This window comes from Perognathus longimembris, chromosome 15, assembly GCF_023159225.1.
Source record: "Perognathus longimembris pacificus isolate PPM17 chromosome 15, ASM2315922v1, whole genome shotgun sequence".
Classification (NCBI taxonomy): Eukaryota; Metazoa; Chordata; class Mammalia; order Rodentia; family Heteromyidae; genus Perognathus; species Perognathus longimembris.
Window position 1 is genome coordinate 1,146,420 of NC_063175.1, and position 19,010 is coordinate 1,165,429.

A 19,010-nucleotide genomic window follows, 5' to 3' on the forward strand; every position below is an offset into this window, starting at 1 on the left:
TCATGCCCAGCACATGATGGATGGGTAATAAATGTCACAGCGTTTTCATACAGCGTTGACTGAGAGTAACATTATCCCCTGGAGTCCTGCTTGCTTTCATTTCTTAGCAAATCTTATGAAGTACATAAGTTTTCCAAGAAAGAGGCATTGCTAGAGGCTGATTCCTCCTCCCCATTCTCATTCATATACCAAGCCCTTCTTCACCAAGCCACCAGATATTAGAGCTCACCAGGGCAAGGGCAGGCATTAAGAATAAGAGTACAGCATGGATTTTGGCCAAAACATTTGCAAATTTATTAATTCCATTCTCCCATTTTACTGACAAATCTAAATCCCCCTATCTTCTGTAGCATGTGAAAGAAGCTGTTCTAAAAATGAAAACTTTCATATTAAATAACTACTACTACTACTATTACTACTCAATTGGGTACCAGTGACTTACACATGCAATCCAATCCTACTCAGGAGGCTGAGATCTGAGGATCACAGTTCAAAGCCAGCCCACGTAGACAAATCCTAGAGACTCATCTCCATTAACCACCAAAAGCCTGCAAGCCAAGGTATGGCTAAAGGGATAGAGTGCCAGCTTTATGGGGGAAAAAAAAGCTAAGGACAGCTCCTAGGCTTTGAACTCAAGTCCCAGGACTGCCAATAAGGAAATAAGCTACTCAAGTATATAAAATGAGAAGCTTGTACCAATCAGAGCCAAATGTCAGCATTCAAAAACCCAGAAAAAGGATAAAAATGAAATCCTGGATGAAGCAGAAAGTATTTGTAGTGGTGACTCAGAAAGACAGACCAATTTCACAACACTTCATGTGGCAAGTTACAGTCACTAACATGTGGGGTCCTTTTATCCTTCTCTCTGTGTTCCTCTTTGGGAAATGTTCCTTTAAAAAATGTATGCTTAACAATACAGAGAATATTAAGTTCCCCAAAGCAAATAACTTTCATTCATTAACTTCTCTAACCCGCTAGTTTCTTTCTTTCTTTGTGGTACTAGGGGTTTGAACTCAGGGCATCACACTTGGCAAGCAGGCACTCCACCACTTGAACCATACCCCTTTTGGTCTTGGTTATTTTTGAGGTAGGATCTTGCTTTATGCCCAGGCTGGCCTGTGAGCCTCCTACTTGTCTTCCCTATGTCACTGGGATGACAGGCATTTGACAGTCAGCCCAGCCATTGTCCTCCCCCCGTAGCTGGGATAACAGATGCAGGCTGCCCACCAGCTGTTAGCTGAGATGCTGTCTTGCAAATCTCTTTTTGCATGGGATGGCCTCAAACTATGGAACACCACCCCTCTCCAACTTTGCTTCCCAAGTAACTAGTATTACAGGACTGAGTTACCATGCCCAGCCAGGTTTCTTATTTTTAAAGTTTTCTCTTTAAAAATTAAATAAACTAAGAACTCTCATCTCCAGAGAGCTCAACACCTTGAGGCTCCTAGTTACCACCAAACTTACCAACAATTTAAAAGCAAACTTGTTATTATGGTCTGAATAAAGTGAATTATTAAATATTACAAGCTGAACAATAAATATCAGATCATAATTAAATGTTGTATAATAATCATTGTATAATATCAACATTAAATTCTAAATACACTGGTCATGTCATATATAAAGGATATTCGTAGCTGGGTGGTATTGGCTTGTGCCATAATTCTAGCTGTGGTTCAAGCTGTAAAGTCCCAGTCTTGACCAAAATCAATGCTCAAGAACAGCACCCAGGCCCTGAGTTCAAGCCCCAGTACTAGCAGCTACAACAACAAAAAGATATTAGTAAGTTATAAGGAATAAGAAATATCAGCCATAGAAAGACCTTAATCCTCTACCACATATTCTTCTCTATGAGAGCCCAGGCTAGCCAGAGTCCATAACTGTGTCCATAACTACCAGGAAATGACAGGGACTCCACATTGGTAGTGAGACAGAGTGAAGAGCAACCTACTGAGGTCCTCCCAGAAAAGCCTCCTTGCTCCAAGGCTGTCTTTTTCACCTACCTGGCACTGCTTCAGGCTACCTGTGATCATCTATAGCTGACCAGGTACAAGGCAGTGCTAAGTATGGTCCATTCAGTTCTCCCAGCAGCAACACTGCAAGGTGAAGACAGCCAGGCACCTGCACAGAGGCTAACAGCCCAAGACAGTGGCAACGCCAGTCTCAGGATACAGGCAGTCTGGCAGCTGCACGTGGATTCTCTGGAACAGGTGTTGTACCTCAGTCACCTGTATACTCTACCAAGAGTACACGCTCTTCCTTAAACTGCATTCTTTGCTAGTGGCCACTGTGATAAAAACAAACTCATTTAATAGTCCCTGATCAAGTAATGACCATGGTGCAGGGCAGAGAAAACAGATATAGGACAGTAGGATTTTGACTGGGAGAGGAAATAAGATGGGAAGGGAGTAGCCCACAGCAGGAGCTTTACCAAACAAAGGATGTTTGGAGATTGACTAGGAAGGAGAGGAGAGATCCAAGGTTGAGAACAAAGGTTTAGTATCAGTCGGTCAGACCCACTATGTACCTTGGCACACTCAGCCAAGAAGGTACTCCTGCCATTCTCTATTCACAGATGAGCCAAGGAAAGCTGAGGGAGGCTGGATGACTCTCTGGTAAGGGACAAAGCCAGCATGTGAAGTAGGACCATCTGCACAAAAGCCTGGTTTCCTGGCCACCCACTGCACTATGTCGGAGCATGGCGGACATCAGAGGAAAGGAGACAGAAAGACTCTAATTCACAACTTCACTGAGGGGGAAAATCCATGAGCCTCGGGCAGCTTTTCTTCCCAGGGGGCAACCCAGTGAACCACTCACATCTTTTCAGGAAAAGTTTCAGAACCCATCTGTTTTAAGTTGCTAGGAGTTGCTACCAAAAGGCCTAAGACTTTTCCCACCCTACCCAAATGAGCAAACATTGGACACCACCTAATATCTTCATGCTGTCTTCACTGAAAAAAAAAACAAAAACAAACAAAAAAAACGGCTGAGTGGATTTATTTATCTTTTGCCCTTAAATTTTCCAAAAATAAAAAACAAACCATATTCAGCTTCAACCCAATTGTTGGAAAACAAATGATTCCCTCCCACATTCTCACCAGGATTCAAAAGTGAATGAAAACCAGGAAAGGATTGGGGGAGGGATGTGGAAAATTCCAGGCTCGGTACTACACATGTTATGAAATACCAGAGCATGTGTACACTATTGGCTGATGTACTCTGCACCCAGATGATCATTTGTGTCCCCTCAAGATCTTGAGGTGCTGAGATGAGACACCTCCGCCTGCCTCTCGGTCCACAGGAAAGTGGATTGAAATCCTTGAGGGTCTGAAATCAAGTTTGGGTTTGGAATTGTTTTTTGGTACTAGTGGCTGAACCCAGGGGCTTCACTCATGCCAAGTCCACCCTTCACCACCAAGCTCCACCCACAGCCCTTGGAAATCAGGTTTAACTCCAATGTTAGCCATGAGCTAGGCACCAGTGAATGGCTCATGCCTGTAACCCTAGCTAGTCAGCAGGCTGAGGTCTAATGATTTTGATTGGAAGCCAGGTTTGAAGCGCGTGGGGGGGGAAGGGGGGGGAATGAGGACAAATCCAAAATCCAAGACTCTTATCTCCAATTAACCAACAAAAATCCAGAAGTGGAGGAATAGCTCGAGGTAGAACACCAGCTATGAGTAAAAATGCCCAAGCAATAGCATTTTGAGGCCCTGAATTCAAGTCTCACTACTGGCACAAAAAAATCTAAGACAATAGTAAAAAATCAAAATTAAAATAACATGGAAATGCAGTGGTGAGAACAAGACTAGGCAAGGAGGATTTGATCAGAAAAGAAATCTGGGTGCACTTGATGAGCAAGTGAGTATCACTGATGAAAATTAAAATTAGGAGATCTCCTCTGGTTCTTTCAAAGAAAGTGATAGTCCCAGTGAACTCTCCTTCTCTGGCTTTAGGTCTCCCATCTGCCTGCCCAAGAGCTGAGGGTAAAGGAGAGCCAGATGAGCTATTCTGCAAATCCACTTCAAGGCAAGTCTAAGACTCTCTCTCATGTGGATGTCTCCACATGCCATCTGACACCAAATTCTTCTAAAATCAGAAATACAAGCTCCATTAGGAGTTGCAAAAGCCCATAAATAAAACCCTCCCAGTAAGTGATGCAGATGGCTTTGAACATTTCAAAGGGACCCTTCAAAGGGCACCCAGGCAAACTGTGTCCCCCTGGCCTTCCACTTATCTGGAAGGGTCAGTCCTCTGCCTCCTGTCATCCCCTTTCCCCTTAGAGATGTTTGCAAAAGGTGCTGCTGACAGGGCAGCCCCCCCCCCCCCCCCGCTGGGCCCATTTAGCTGCTCCCCACAGGAAATGATGGAAATTCCTGGCATTCTCCTCACCACAGCTACACTCTGCTGGTGTCAGTCAGTCTGGGAGATGCCTGCAGTCACCCTGGCCAGTGGGGGGTTGGGCAGATGGCCTCTCAGCAGCCAGTTCTCCAAGTCCAAAGAGGAAGTCAGGCCTTTGGGGAGATTCCCAGGAAAGGAGAGACAGGCAGCCAGACAGGGAGACCTCAAGGGTTCATTGGGAACAGCTTCCCAAAGATGGTTGCTTCCGCATCCTCTTGAGGGACTCTTAGTGAGGCTCGATGGTAGAGTGCTTAGCAGTCCCAAGGGACTGGGTTCAGTCGACAGCACCCCACCACACACCTGCACACACTTGCATGCATTCATGAGTGTATGCACACACAACTTTCTGCACTAAGGTAGAAACCCACTGGGTATCTCAGAATGGACCCTTATTTTCTAGCTCTATGGCTAAGTATATGTGTGCTATGAGTTTTCCAGAAGCCTAAATAGTGCTTTATGTTTCCAGACATTCAATTTCTTAGCAACATCCAGCTCAATGGTTTAACTGAGCTTCATATGTTAATATATCTGGAGGATGGTTGGGAAGCCAGAGATAATGACAGTCAAGAGTAAGGTGAAGGTGTGTGGGTATAGAGCTGAGCTCTCTTCAGTACATATTTCTTAGGCTGTGCCAACATGCCCTGTACTGTATGGGTTAAACTGTCAAAATATTCTTGTAGCTAAGTACAGTGACTCACATCAATAATCTCAACTATACAGGAGGCACAGATCAAGAGAATCATATTTCCAGATCAACCTGGGCAAAAAGTAGGTAAGATCCCATCTTAATCAACAAGTTGGGCATGATGGCACATGTCTATCAACCCAGCTAGACAGGAGGCAGGTTAGCCAGGCAAAAAACATGACTTTATTTTTAAAATAAAGCAAAAAGAGCTAGGGACATGGCTCAAGTAGCAGAGTGCCTGCATAGCCAAGAGTAAGACTAAATTAGAAGCTCCAGTATAATTGTGTTATATTATATATTACTATATAGTATACTGTAGGGGATGGCTATACCTTTAAGACCTGGGACTGTTGGCTGCTAGCCACTCCCACCTTCTCCCTGGGTCTGAAACCAGCCCCGCCTCTCATCTTCGAGCACACGTCTCTTAATGGCGCCACCGGCCTGAGCCAGGACCGGTCCTTGGGGGACTGTAATCTCCCCCTCTGCGGGAAGTTCTGTGACATCACTGTGATGGACAGTTCATTAACCAATCGTTAATACCCAGTTAGTCCCTCCTCTTCCTTCCTCGTCATTACTGTTATATAAACCCCTCCCCTGAATAAAACTTTGGGAAGCTCCTGAAGCTGACTCCAAGGTGTCCATGCGTACCCGGCCTCCTTGGCGAGTATGGGGAGGGGGGAGGGCATTCTCGCAGCCACACTCGACCGAGATTATCCATGGCCCTTGCTCTCACATTACTTCCTACTGGCCAGAGGATATGTGTGAGAGCGAAAGGGGAACACATAAGGGGATAAAAGGCTTGGCATCTCCACAAAGGAGAGGTATAAAAAATAGCCCGGTAGTATACTATATTATATATTATACTATATTATCCTAATGATAGTATTATATTAGCAAGATATTCTTGCTAAGCAGAATATGGTGGCACAGATCTGCACTCCTAGCTATGAAGGGAGGTTGAGGCAGAGGATCTCAAATATACACATGCACATATTATATATATGCATATGTCTCCCACATGTGATATATACACATATATCACGTTTTATATATCACATATATACATACATATGTGTGTATCTACACAGAGATGCAATATGTAAATATTGGTTCTTTTACTAATCTAAATTTTTTTCAAGGAAAACAAAAAGCCAGGTTTGGTATAACTCAGTGTTATGAGCACCTGCCTAGCAACCTGAGGACCAGAGTTCAAACCCAATACTGAAAAAACCAGGTTTGTTTAAGCTCCAGCTATAAGGCCCATAAAATTATGGGTAAACAAAACTATTCAAGGACATGCTTCAAAAAGCATACTTACTGTCCAGAAAGGAAAATATATCCAATTATATTCCCCCTGGGGTTATAATATATCTCCCCCCAGGATATAATATATCTCCCTAGCATATTACTATATAGGTAACTTTTCAGTAGCTCCTCTACAACTTTCCATTTAGTTTTTACTAAACACTTGAGTTCTTCTCCATAGAAGACTCTACCTTTTACTGTTTCACAGCTTGCAATGTTTGATATCTTCTTCTCCCAGCCATTAATAATCCCTCTCCCCCACCCCCAAGGAAGCAGGTCTGTCAAGTTGTGATTGTCAAATTCAAATAACAAATGTTCCCAGACGCCCACACTTGCTCACTGTGAAAGTTTAAATCCCCCAAGATCTTGTACAAGCTAAACTGTATCTCTCAGGTCCCTCCATCATTCCAACTTGGATATCTATTATTATAGCAGGTTACAATCCAAAAACAACACAGAAGACCCCACTGCAACCAATCAATCCACAGAGCGCAGTTCATCGAGAGCCCACCCCCCCCCCATCCCCCAAGACAGAAGCCAGCGGGCTGCAGAGTGCACTTAGGACATCCAGGGTGCTCAGCATGATGGACAGCTTCCAGAGCCTGGATGATCGGGGGTAGGGGGCGGGGAGAGGGGTGTGGGCTAGTTCCAGGGCTTGAACTCAGGGCTTCCAACTCTTCTTTGGCTTACTTTCACAGCTATCACCCTATCACTTTAGCCAAGCTTTAGCTTTAGCTTTTTTTACTAGTTAATTGGACATAGAGTCTCAAAGACTTTCCTGCCCAAGCTGGCTTCAAATCTCCATCCCCCTGGTCTCAGCTTCCGGAATTACAGCTGTGAGCCACGAGTGCCCAGCCTATTGTTGTTGTTGTTATTATTATTATTGAAAGTCGTAAGCTGGAAATAAGTAAAAAGGCATAATTGTAGGGCAGGTTCTAGTGGTTCATGCCTGTAATCCCAGCTACTTTGCCAGGTAGAGACTGGAAAGATCATGATTCAAGGTCAACCTTGAACCAAAGATTATCTCCCCCATCCCCCCTTCCCCCGCCCACACCTGATGGTATATGCTTGTCATCCAAGCTATGAGTAAGGTGTAAATAGGCGGATGTCAGTCAAGTCTTGCCTGGCTATCAACATGAGATCCTATCTGAAAAATAACTGAAGCAAAAAGGCGTGGGATGTGTCTCAAGTGGTAGAGAACTTGCCTAGCAAGCATAATGCCCCAAATTCAACCCCAGTACCACTGAAAAAGGAAAAAGAATGGTATCATTGAAGTATATATCATTATTCTAGGAAGGAAAGAAGGGAGGAAGGGAGGGAGGGAGGGATGGAGGGAGGGAGGGAGGGAGGGAGGGAGGGAGGGAGGGAGGGAAGGAAGGAAGGAAGAAAGGGCAGTGCACACCTCTGAGGTTCAACACTCTACAGGCAGTCTCAGGAGGATCTTGAGTTCAAGTTCAGCCTGGGCTACCTGAGACCTTGCCAATAAAAAAATAAAACAAAAGAATAAACTGTATGCTTTGTGTCCCAGTAAAGGAATCCTGTCAAATTGTAACCATAGTTACACCTCAAATAGTTCAGCAGACTGAGGCCAAGAAATGCTGACCCAAAAAGTCTGATTGAAGCTGAGAAATGCTCACTTAATTAACTCTTCAAGGTCCTCTTCATGGGAGCTTTTATCACAGAAACAACTGAGCCCCGAACTTCAGGGATGGGGCTGGCAACTCTGACATATGGAAGAACTAAAAGAAAAATAGAAAAGCTGGTTGAGAGTAAAAATGCAGCAATGAGTCTCTGAACAAACAAGGGTGATTATACTAAATTAATGTACTACCAGGCTTGATCATTGGAGAAGAGCTAAATGTTGGCTCTTTATTCTAACCCTACATGGAATTTGAACACAGTAGTATGGTGTAAACAATCTTGACTTTATATAGAAAACACTCTGAACAACTACATATGAATAACTTTGGAAACAAGCCCACCCAGTAATGATTTGCTAAAACAATGCCCCTTTGTTCTGAGAATAATTAACCCCTGGCTCATCTGTAAGCTAAATTCAAGTTGTGCTTATTATATTTACATAAACAAAACATACTTAAAATTATCCAGTTTACTTTTGCAAAAATAAAAGCCATTATTCTGGGCCAAGTTCGGAGGCAAATCACACCTTCCTATGTCTTTAGGAATGAAGTTTCAAGTCTTTTTTTTTTTTTTCATACTTAGATATTCTTCTATGGGTACATCAAAATGTCTAGAGTGCTAACCACCCTAAACCTCAGGGGAGGGGAAGGACAATTCAGCTTTGTCCAATTAATCGGTTGATGCTGGTGCTGAGGCTTGAACTCTAGGACTGGGCATTCTCCCTCAGCTTTCTTACTCAATGCCCATGCTCTATCATGAGCCACAGTTCCACTTCTGGCTTTTGGTAGCTAATTGGAGATAAGAGTTGTAAGCTTATAGAATGTCCTCCGGCCCATCATAAGCTTTGCCCTTGGCAATGTGATTCCGCCCCTGGTTACCTGAGGGGCAGGCGGAGCACCTCCCACCTTAGTTGCATGAGGGTATAAAGACCCCCCTAAAAGAGAGTTCAGGTGCCATTTTCCTCTCCTCTGTGGGAACTTGGCCTTGCCGGTCCTGCTGGCAATAAACTCTTTTGCTCTACGTGACTTTGTCTATGGTCTGTGGTTCTTCTGGGACAATTTTCCTTTCAAGAGTCTCATGAATATTCCTGCCCAGGCTGGCAGGAACTCCTCAGATCTCAGCTTCCTAAGTAGCTAGGATTACAGACGTGAGCCACTGGTGCCCCGGCTCAGCCTTCTCTTTTTACATGCAGCACCTTCAAAGCACATGTGCACCTGGAATCTTCTGGGCACAGCCCTGGGAGGTAGACTTAGCTATCTTGGCAGGTATCACTCTGCTCATAAGGCAAATACTGCATCTGAGGTGCAGATGAAGTCACTGGCCTTGAATCACAAAAGTAATTAAGGGCAGGGCCCAAGGGGCCACTCTGTCTGCAGAAACCTTCTACTGACCTGCTGTGTGCAAGGGATTGAGTCTTTCTTTAATGGCTGATGTTCAGCCATACCTGAGAGAATGGGTTCTGAGTTCTGCTGGACTTGATGAGCAGATATAATCTCTTCTAAGGGTCTGAAAAACGATTTCTCTTCTAAGAAGCCTAGCCCAGATACAATAAAGAAGTGGCCAGACCTGCCCAATGGGGCTAGATCAGGTGCCCTGCTCACTTTATTTTCCCCCAAATGACACCTGAGAGTTAGAAGACCCAGAATCTTTGAACCCATGCTCAGCTACCTCACTTGAGCAAGAATTTAATCTATCTAGACCTCACTCCTGTATCTAGAATAGCTAATTCAACTCATGTCAGTTTCTTCCAAGAAATTCTACAACCCTCTGCTGGGTATTCACCACTTTATGGGGAACACAAGATTTCCCCAACATCTTCACAGCCTTCTTCAAGGCTTCCCATTTGAATTCCAGCCCTCTTGTTTATTCGTATACTTGGGTTGGTTTCTTTTTCATTGGTGTGTTTGTTTATTTATTTGTTCATTTTAACTTATTTTTTGATAGTAAGGTTGGAACTCAGGGCCTTGTACTCACTTAGCTTGCTTGCTCAGCTGGTGCCCTGCCACTTGAGCCACGCCTCCAGCTCTGTATTTGTACTGCTTGGTACCACTCTCTTCATGCCTGTTTATACTCTCCTGATATTTGTAAGCTATTGTCCTGTCCCCTCTGAGCCATTAGTTGGCAATTCCTGTATATAATTTCATCCCACAAATGAATATCCCTTGTGTAATATAGTAGGGGTTTTTTTTGTTACCAAATTGTATAGCTAGTGTGATGGTCTATAGTTAAAATATTCTCAAAGTCATCCTTTTTAAAGAAATGTTTCCTGTTTGTTCTCTGTATTTCTACTGATTTCCAACATTGAGAGAGAGAGAGACCTTTCAACATTTATTTCACAAGCTTCAAATTTCCTCACAGTTTCTGCCTTTCAATACTCTCTGGTTTGTTTTTCTTTGTAATTCTAGGTTTCATCTACACTCCTGCTACCCTACAGGGAGTCCTCCACAGGCAATCAGAACAGTATGGGGGTACCAATCCAGAAATGCTTGATAATATCAAGAACAAGAGTATGGAGGGCAGTGGGAGAAAGGACTGGGCCGGCTGCTCTGTAAGGGCATGAATAAAAGCTGTGGGCCTGGTGCCACCGCATTCCCATGTTAAAGCCCCATTTCTTTTCCCAGAAAGAAATGTAGACGTGTGTTTCCAGAAGGAAAAATACTAAAATAACAAGGGAGCCAGAGCAGCTGGGGGTTGTTAACTTTAATCAAAGTCCAGCCAAGACTTTTTTTTTTAAAGCAACAGAAAATAAACTCACTCTCATTCATATTCTTGCCCCTTCTATTTCTTTCTCATACAGACACACACACACACACACATTTTTTTCTTCCATCCTTCCCCATTTATCACCAAGCTGGTCAGAGAAACCTCAGTTCTCTCGAATTTTCTTTGAAACTGCAGCATTTACTAGCATTTTCAAGCTAAATTGAAGAGCCTGCAAAGCAAGTCAAGGTGGAGAAGCCCACTGTGTGGAGCCAATCTGGAGGTGAAGCAGTAGGGATTAGTGCCAGGTGGCTGCTGTAACAAATCACCACAAATGGGGTGACTTAGAAGATACTTGCTCTTATAGAAATCCTGGAAGGCAGAAGCCTGAAATTAGCTTCACTTAGTGGAAATAAAAGTGGTGTGTGTGTTCTCCTTCTGGAAGCTCTGAACGAATTGTCTGTGTCCAGTGCCTCTTATAGCTTCTAGAAGCTGTCAGCATTCCTGGCTGAAGGGGCCTTCCTGCAGAGCATGTTCCTGTGAGCCCCATTCCACCATCTCGTCACCTTCTCTCTGCAACCAAATCTCCTATCCCTTTTCTTATCATTTTTTCATTTTTTTTAAATTTTGCTGTTCCAGGCTGGGGATATGGCCTAGTGGCAAGAGAGCTTGCCTCGGTTCAGTTCCCCAGCACCACATATACAGAAAACGGCCAGAAGTGGCGCTGTGGCTCAAGTGGCAGAGTGCTAGCCTTGAGCAAAAGGAAGCCAGGGACAGTACTCAGGCCCTGAGTTCAAGGCCCAGGACTGGCCAAAAAAAAATTTTTTTGCTGTTCTATTTTTTTTTATTTCCACGTCTCCCTCTTAAAGAGCATTTGCAGTGGCATATAGAGCCACCTGAGTAACCCAGGGTCATAATTCCTCCATCTTAAGCTCTTCAACTGCAAAATGTCCTGTATAGGCAACAAGATCTTTCCATCCTACAACTTAAGGATCTAAATCTAACCAGCAATCTGAATGAGCCTGAAAGCAAATACAAGTCCATAGACACCCAAGCACCTCCAGAAGAACCCAACTCTGGCAACTCCTCACTATTGGTCATCAAAGATGTTAGCCTGGATTGATGCTATGCCTGGATTTATGACCTACACACTATGGGATTATAAAAACCAAGAGTATTGTGTATTTGTGGATAAATTGTTCTGGCAGCAAAATACATTGAATATATCACATTTTTAAAACTAAATCCAAACTCCTTTCTACTGCCTAAGGTAGCATGCAGGTCCCAGGATTCAGGATGTGGGTCTCTTTGGGGATCATCACTCAGCCAACCACAAGGCAGGCACTTGTGAAGCTGGGTCCCTGGAAAAAAGTTTCGTCCCATCCATCTACTAGTATAATTATAAACATAGGCCTGAGCCACAGAGAAAAAGATGGTTTCTCAATACCCAAAAGAGAAATCCTCCTGTCTCACCATCAAGTTCCCTTTTTCTGCTATGTTGGTTCGCAAGCTGTTTTCAGCAGACCTGTCAACATTGCATCTCTTCCCTAACACATCCCACTGTCTCTGAGCTGTGATCCATCATCCATCAGTTACACGGAAGCTCAACGTCCAACCAACGCTGGATCTCAAGGCCACAAATGTTCGTGTGTGTGTGTGTGTGTGTGTGTGTGTGTGTGTGTGTGTGTGTGTTGACGATGACTGGCCAGCAGTCTTACTTCTCCTTGTCTCAGAGGGATGTGACTGTATCCCAGACCGAGAAAAGAGAAGGAACAGAACTTTGCTAGAACTCACCGAACCTCTTGTAACCGAAGGACTGCACCTCCTCCTCCTCTGCAAAGTCGTCTGTAGAAGGAAAAACACAACACGGTGTTGGTGTTCAGCACAGGTTTGGTACAAGAAGCAATGGGGATCCCAGCCAACACCTTCCCCTCCTGAGAAAGAATGCACAGTCTCCACACTAGCTGTCCTGCAGCAAAAATATCATTCTCCCTGTTCTTAATGTAACTTCTGACTCTGATCTTCGCTAACATGTGACTCCAAGATGCTTTTCCAGACCACCCTGCCACTCCACGTCACATGACTCAACCTCAATAGCACCCTCTCCTAGCCACAAATAAACCTCCACTGCCTACGATGGTGCCTGGTGCAAAGGCTTAATAAATGTTGAAAATGAAACCTCCTGTATAGCTAATTGGTGCTAACTGACTCTGGGAAATTGACATTTTCACAAAATCAAGTCTTCCAATCCATGAAAATTACATTTGACTCTGTTTGTTTAGGTCTACTTTAATTTCTCTGGGTTTTTTTCTCTGCCAAAGTCTTGGAAAGTGTTGTTCAATTTGATATGTGCATATTTAATGTTCTGGCTCATGCATGTTCAGTGGCTTGTTGCACAAATATAGAAATGAACTGAATTTTTGAATATTTGCCTTTATTTTGAGAACGTATTGATCTCATTTTGCTTTTGTTCTGTTAGTTTAAGTCTCTTTGTTTTGTTTTAATCTACTTGGGAATTTCTATAGAAATAATCCTGCCATACATGAATAAGGGCAATCTTGCTTTGTTGTGTCTAAAAAATGTGAAACAAGCAAACAAATGAAGGAATAAATGTTGTTGAATTAATCACAAAGTAAGTAACCAGCTGGCCCTTTCACATGTCATAGCTCCCACCAACTAGGGCAGCATCTCAGAGCCCAGTGTAATCCCTTCCACAATACCCAAACCATTTCCTGAAAGATGGTTCCAGTCAATGCATTTCAACAGGCAGCCTTGCTATGGGAATTCATACCTAATCATTGTCTTGTGGACACAAGAGAGATGCTAAATGAACCAACTGTGCTACCCAAAGGCCCAAACTCTCCCTCCTAATGGGGCCATTGAAAGGATATGTCCCAGCCATCCCAGGGACCATGTGGAGATAGTCACAGACAGGAGAAGAAGGTTTATAAGGAGGTTTATTAGTGGGGCCATATCTCCCACAGGAGAGGGAGCAACATGGCAGCTGCACCTTATCCAGGTGGTAGCTTCTCTGGGGCTAAAGGGGAAGTAGTTAGGTCTTAATGGTGAGTGGGCGTGGCCCATTATAGTTCTAGGGCAGGGAGTTCAGGTATGGGTGGATCTGGGGGCTAATGGGAGGAGCTGAGGACCTAAGGCAGGGAAAATGCTAATAGCCATAACAAAATTTCTCACATGGATAGAGAGCTTCCTGTTTACAATTCACCAGGTGTGGGTCTGGAAGGGATAAGCACCATGCACACACAACTTCCTAACATAAGTGATATGTTTTGAGGACAAGAGATGTCAAAACCAGGTCTGTCCAGAAGACCCTAACCAAACAGGTCATGAAGGAGAGAACAAGCATTCATGACAGTCTTTTTTAACCCCCAAAGGGGACATGGCCTGGCTGTATCCTAATCTTGCACCATTAAGGAGAACCCAATGTGCATGGGAATGATCTCACAACATGGAACAACTATTTGTAGCAGAGAATGCAGACCATTTTGCTAGTGCTTCCTTATTCAAAGGACAGGTAGGAGATCTTTGCTGTGAATCTAGCATTCATATTTTTATAATCAAAGTAGGTTTCTTAGGTCAGAGATTAGAGCACCCAATCAAGCCCTTTCTGTTTCTGCTTTCACGAGTCATGTATAATCTCTCATCTCTCATAGTGAGCCTTATCTATCGGACTAGGCTGGGGCACAGTCACAAAGAGAAACACTCTTCTCTTTGGAAATGTATCCATTTATTCATTCACTCAATAAATCCTCCAAGATGCTCAAATCCTTTCTACATAATGGCAACCATACTTACATGAGGAACCTGCACACACCTTTCCATATAGTTTAAATTATCTCTAGATTGCTTATAGTACCTGACACTTGGCCAGTGCTATAGAAATAGTTGTACCGTATTGTTCAGGGAATAAGGACAAGGGAAAAAGCCCACATACGTTTGGTACAGATAAGACTTTGGGTTTCAAATATTTCAGTCCACAGTCAGTTGAATCTACAGATGACATTTCCAAGGAGGAGAAAGCCAGTGCTTCCAGCCTAGTCAAAGATGAGGCCTTGAGAGGTCAGCTCTTCCTGCCAGCCACCCCCCCCCCCCCCACCATCAGCTTCATAGCCAGATGCAGGACACTGCAGACCAGGGAGACATCACTGAAGATTTCACAGTGAAACCATAAGAACAGAGTTAGGCTGTACTCCCAATAGACAATTCTGCTTTCAAGGGACTTTCAATGAAGGCTACCATTTGTTTGTTTGTTTGGTGACTTGCCTCTCTGTCATTTTTTTGCTGGATCCACTGCACCCTTCTTCCTACAGTTTCCCTGGGAACTCTCTCATATTTTTGTTGTTAAAACCATTCAGTTTGGCCCTTGTTTCTCCTTCCAAATCTACATATTCAAAGCCACTAGGGGCTCCGAGGAAACAAAAGCCTAACAGACCCACTCACCCATATTTGGGGCTCTGTGAGGACGGTGGGCTTGTCTTCACCCTCATTCCCAAAAGGGAAGCCATTCTTGCAATAGCTACTCAAAGAACAACAAAAAAAAATGTCTCTTACCCAACTCTAAAAGTAGATAGAAAGAGACATGAATGGCAGATAACTTTCACTGGGAGTATCAGGAAATGTCTCCTAAAGAAGCATCTTAAATCAGTCTTTCTCTGAGTTTTCCTGGTATGTGGAGGTAGAGACTGGAAAATGGGGTGGAGGTACATATTAGATCTCTTTCTTGGGAGTTCATTGTGGTTTTGCACTGAGACTCTGAGAAGTATTGAAAGAAAAAAGGCAAAGCTTGTTTAACTTTGTTTTACTCAATTTTTAAAAAAAATTATTTTTAGTGGGATAAAGGGGTTTCAATTCAATATGTCAGTTTATGAATATAATGCATTTTGATCAATGTCACCTCTTCTATTGTTCTCCCCTATTTCTCCCACCATCCCTCCTATCCCCTCAAGTTAGATAGTTCCATTTTCACATATGTACATTGAACACTGTGACTGTTTTCATCCACCATTCCCCTCTCTGTTCATCTGCCTTCCTTCTCCTTGAATTTCCCACACCTGACCCCAACATAGGTTCCAACTACCTGGCATTCATTTTGTCACACTGTAAATTAGTTGTTCAGTCTGAGCAAAGTTAGCTAGACCCTACTTCAAAAACAAAACAAAAAATAAACCCATGGCTTACACTAGCTACTCAGGAGGCTGAGAACTGAGGATCAAAGTTTGAAGCCAAGCTAGGCAGACTCTCATCTCCAACTCACCAACAAAAAGTCAGAAGTGAAGCTGTGGCTCAAGTAGTAGAGCACTAGTTCTAGGGGGATAGTGCCTATGCCCTGAGTTCAAGCCTCAGTACTGGCACACACCAAAAATTAATTAAAAATCTTAATTTTTTTAAAAAAGGCAAATACCCTGGTATAAGTGTTACACGAGATTTAAGACCTCTATGTTTTGCAGTGGCCAGAACCTGATCCTGCTTCTGATAGCAGTCTGTCTGCAGGAAAGGCTAAAGCTTTAACATATTAAATAACCAAACATGCTGAAGATTTAAACCTCCAAGTGCATAGCTTCTTGGCTTCCTTGGCTGTACCTTGGCACTCACTTCAATACCTGTGGGCTATACTGTACTCTGTTTGCCTGCTAGGAAGAGCATTACTTCTTCATTTATTTTTACTTTCCTCAGCAACTGGCACAGAGCCACGCTGGCCAGGGATTTTTGTAAAGAACACAGAATAGGATTCTGCTGCTGTTGATTTATTCTCTGAGCGCTGCTATTTCAGAGGACCATGAGTTCAAGTGGAGTTTAGCTGGCTTCATTAGAGAGCTGAGAGTCACAATAACTTCCGCACTGCAGTGGATCTGTAGAGCAAACCTGGGGAGGGTGCCTGGCGGGCACTGTAGTGGGGAGGCCTGGAGTGAGGATACTTCCTCTTCCCTCCACCTGCTTCCAGCCGCAGAGGTGCAGCTATCTCCCCCACGTGGAAACGTCTTGCACCCAGGGAATTTATCCCAGCTCACCCATTTATGGCTTCTCCTCCCTCGCCCACTGGTGGGATTGAACCCTGAGCACTGAGCCCAGGTCTTCAACCCTTTGGGGTTTTGTTGTTATTGCTTGTTTTTGTTTTGGCGGGTTTCATTTTGCATTGGTTTCCATTGTTGTTTTGCAGTAGCAGGATTTGACCTCTGTGCTTGTCAAGTGACTGCTCTCTAACGCTTCAGCCATGCTCAGACCAGCCTAGACAGCCCTCCTCCTGCTTTATGTTCCCCACCCTCGGTCCTGTAGCTGAGACAGTAGGTGTGAGCCACCAGACACAGCTATTAAAATGATGATTGATCCATGCTAACCTTGAACTATGCTTCTCTTGATCTCCACCTTGCATGTAGCTAGGATTACAAAAGTGAGCCACCAGTACCCATCTGTTAATGTAATGAAGTGCCTGAGGTTCCAGATGTTTTCAGAGAAAAATCAGATCTGTCTTCCATTCAACTGCTCCAAGTCCTGCTCCCACCCAGATGGGTGAAAGAGTATACAGAGATGTAAATACCTTAGGTTATTAAAATTACTACAAGAAAAAAAATTCTCTTTGGTGGCACTGGGTTTGAACTCAAGACCTCATGGTTGCTAGTCAGGCACCTTACCACTTGAGTCCTGTCCTTTGTTTGCTTGTTGCTGTTTTGGAAAAGATCACACTTTTTCCTGGGAAAGTCTCACACCAGAATCATCCTCTCTATGCCTCCTGTGTCTCTGGGACCATAGGTATATACTATCATGCCTGGCTTATTAGATGAGATGGCGTCTGTCTGGTTAATTTTTTTTTTCTAGGCTTCTTCAAACCATGATCTTCCTAACCTCTGCCTCCTGAGTAGCTGGGAGTACAAGATGCATAAGCCACCATGCCCAGGTTGGCGCCAATTTTTGACACAACTTTTAACTAAGATGCTCATTTTAAAATGCTTCCTAATTTAGAATTAGTAATAAGAATTTACTAATTCTTTCTTTGGGAATAAAGAAAGATAATATGCCTTGTGACTCCTCTAGTAGTTCACAAAACTGCAGGGCATTTTCATTACTTTTACCCTAAATTAACAGTGGGTGCTCAACCAGTTTTTCCCTAGTAGCCAACAGCTTCAGTATCTTAGAGCAAGCAGCAAATAATGACCTCTAAAATCCTGACAGCTAGTTGGATGCCAGGAGGTCATGTCCATAATCTTAGCTACTCAAAAGGCTGATCAGAGGACTGATATTTGAAGCCAGCCTACACAGAAAAGTCTAAGAGACCCCATCTCCAATTAACCAGCAAAAGGCCAGGCTGGAGGTATGGCTCAAATGATAGAGTACCAACTATGAGCAAACAAGTAGCACAAGGCTCTGATTTCAAACCTCAGTACTAGCAAAACAACACAACAAAACCCTACATCTTTATTCATCCTTTTCAGAAAACTACAGGGAAGGTGATGCACTTCTCCTGTGAAGGAGCTCTTCAATCATGTTAACCTCATTGAGATTATCATGTACTGGGCATGATGGCTCCTGCCTCAAATCCCAACAACTAGAGAATCTATGGTAGGAAGATTGTGAGTCTGGAGCCAGCCTGGGTCCATTGTATCCAGGAAATATGTAACTGGTGGATTTTGTGTATGTGTGTCTACATGTACACACGGAGGTGTATGCTGGGATTGGGGTTGTGCCGGTACTGGGGCTTGAACTCAGGGTCTCCAGCTCTTGCTCAGCTTGCTTGTTCACAGGTGGAGCCTCGCTGGAGGAAGTGGCTCACCGGGGGTATTTCTTTGAAGGTTATACAAAGTGCCCAGTCTCTTGGTTTCCTTTGCCCTGGGTACCACGATGTGAATTGCTCTATGCCATGCCCTCCTATGTTATAATGGACTCTGAAACCTTGAGTAAAATAAATAGGAGGAATAGAAGAAGGGAAGGAGGGAGTATAGCTCACTGACAGAATTTGCCCAGTGCTCGCAAGGTTTGATCCTAAGCACCATAAAAGAAGGTGGAGGTAGAGTTGAAGGTGGCAGAAGAGGAGGAAAAGTAAAAGGAGGAAGAGGAGGAGGAGATGACAAAGTATAGGCAAAGAAGGAAAGAAGATTAAATTAAAAATGAGTTCGAATTTGGTGGCCCAACTATAAATAGAAGTAAGACAGTTTAAAGGAACACTAATACCACTAACGAAGAAGACATGATGTCATATGGTTAAAAACTTACATACGTACATGTCTGTCCTAAAGCTCACAGACAAATTAGCTCAATGTTGTGATTTCTT

At 43.6% G+C, this 19,010-nt stretch overlaps 1 protein-coding gene across 1 annotated transcript in view; it reads right to left on the reverse strand.

The window, feature by feature from the left end:
• The window catches only part of Colec12 (collectin subfamily member 12), a 191,242-nt gene that overhangs the window by 163,148 nt on the left and 9,084 nt on the right, over positions 1 to 19,010 (reverse strand). The window contains exon 2 of the mRNA XM_048363073.1: positions 12,524 to 12,574. Coding sequence (XP_048219030.1) covers positions 12,524 to 12,574 — 51 coding nt within the window. The remainder of the gene's footprint in view (positions 1 to 12,523; positions 12,575 to 19,010) is intronic.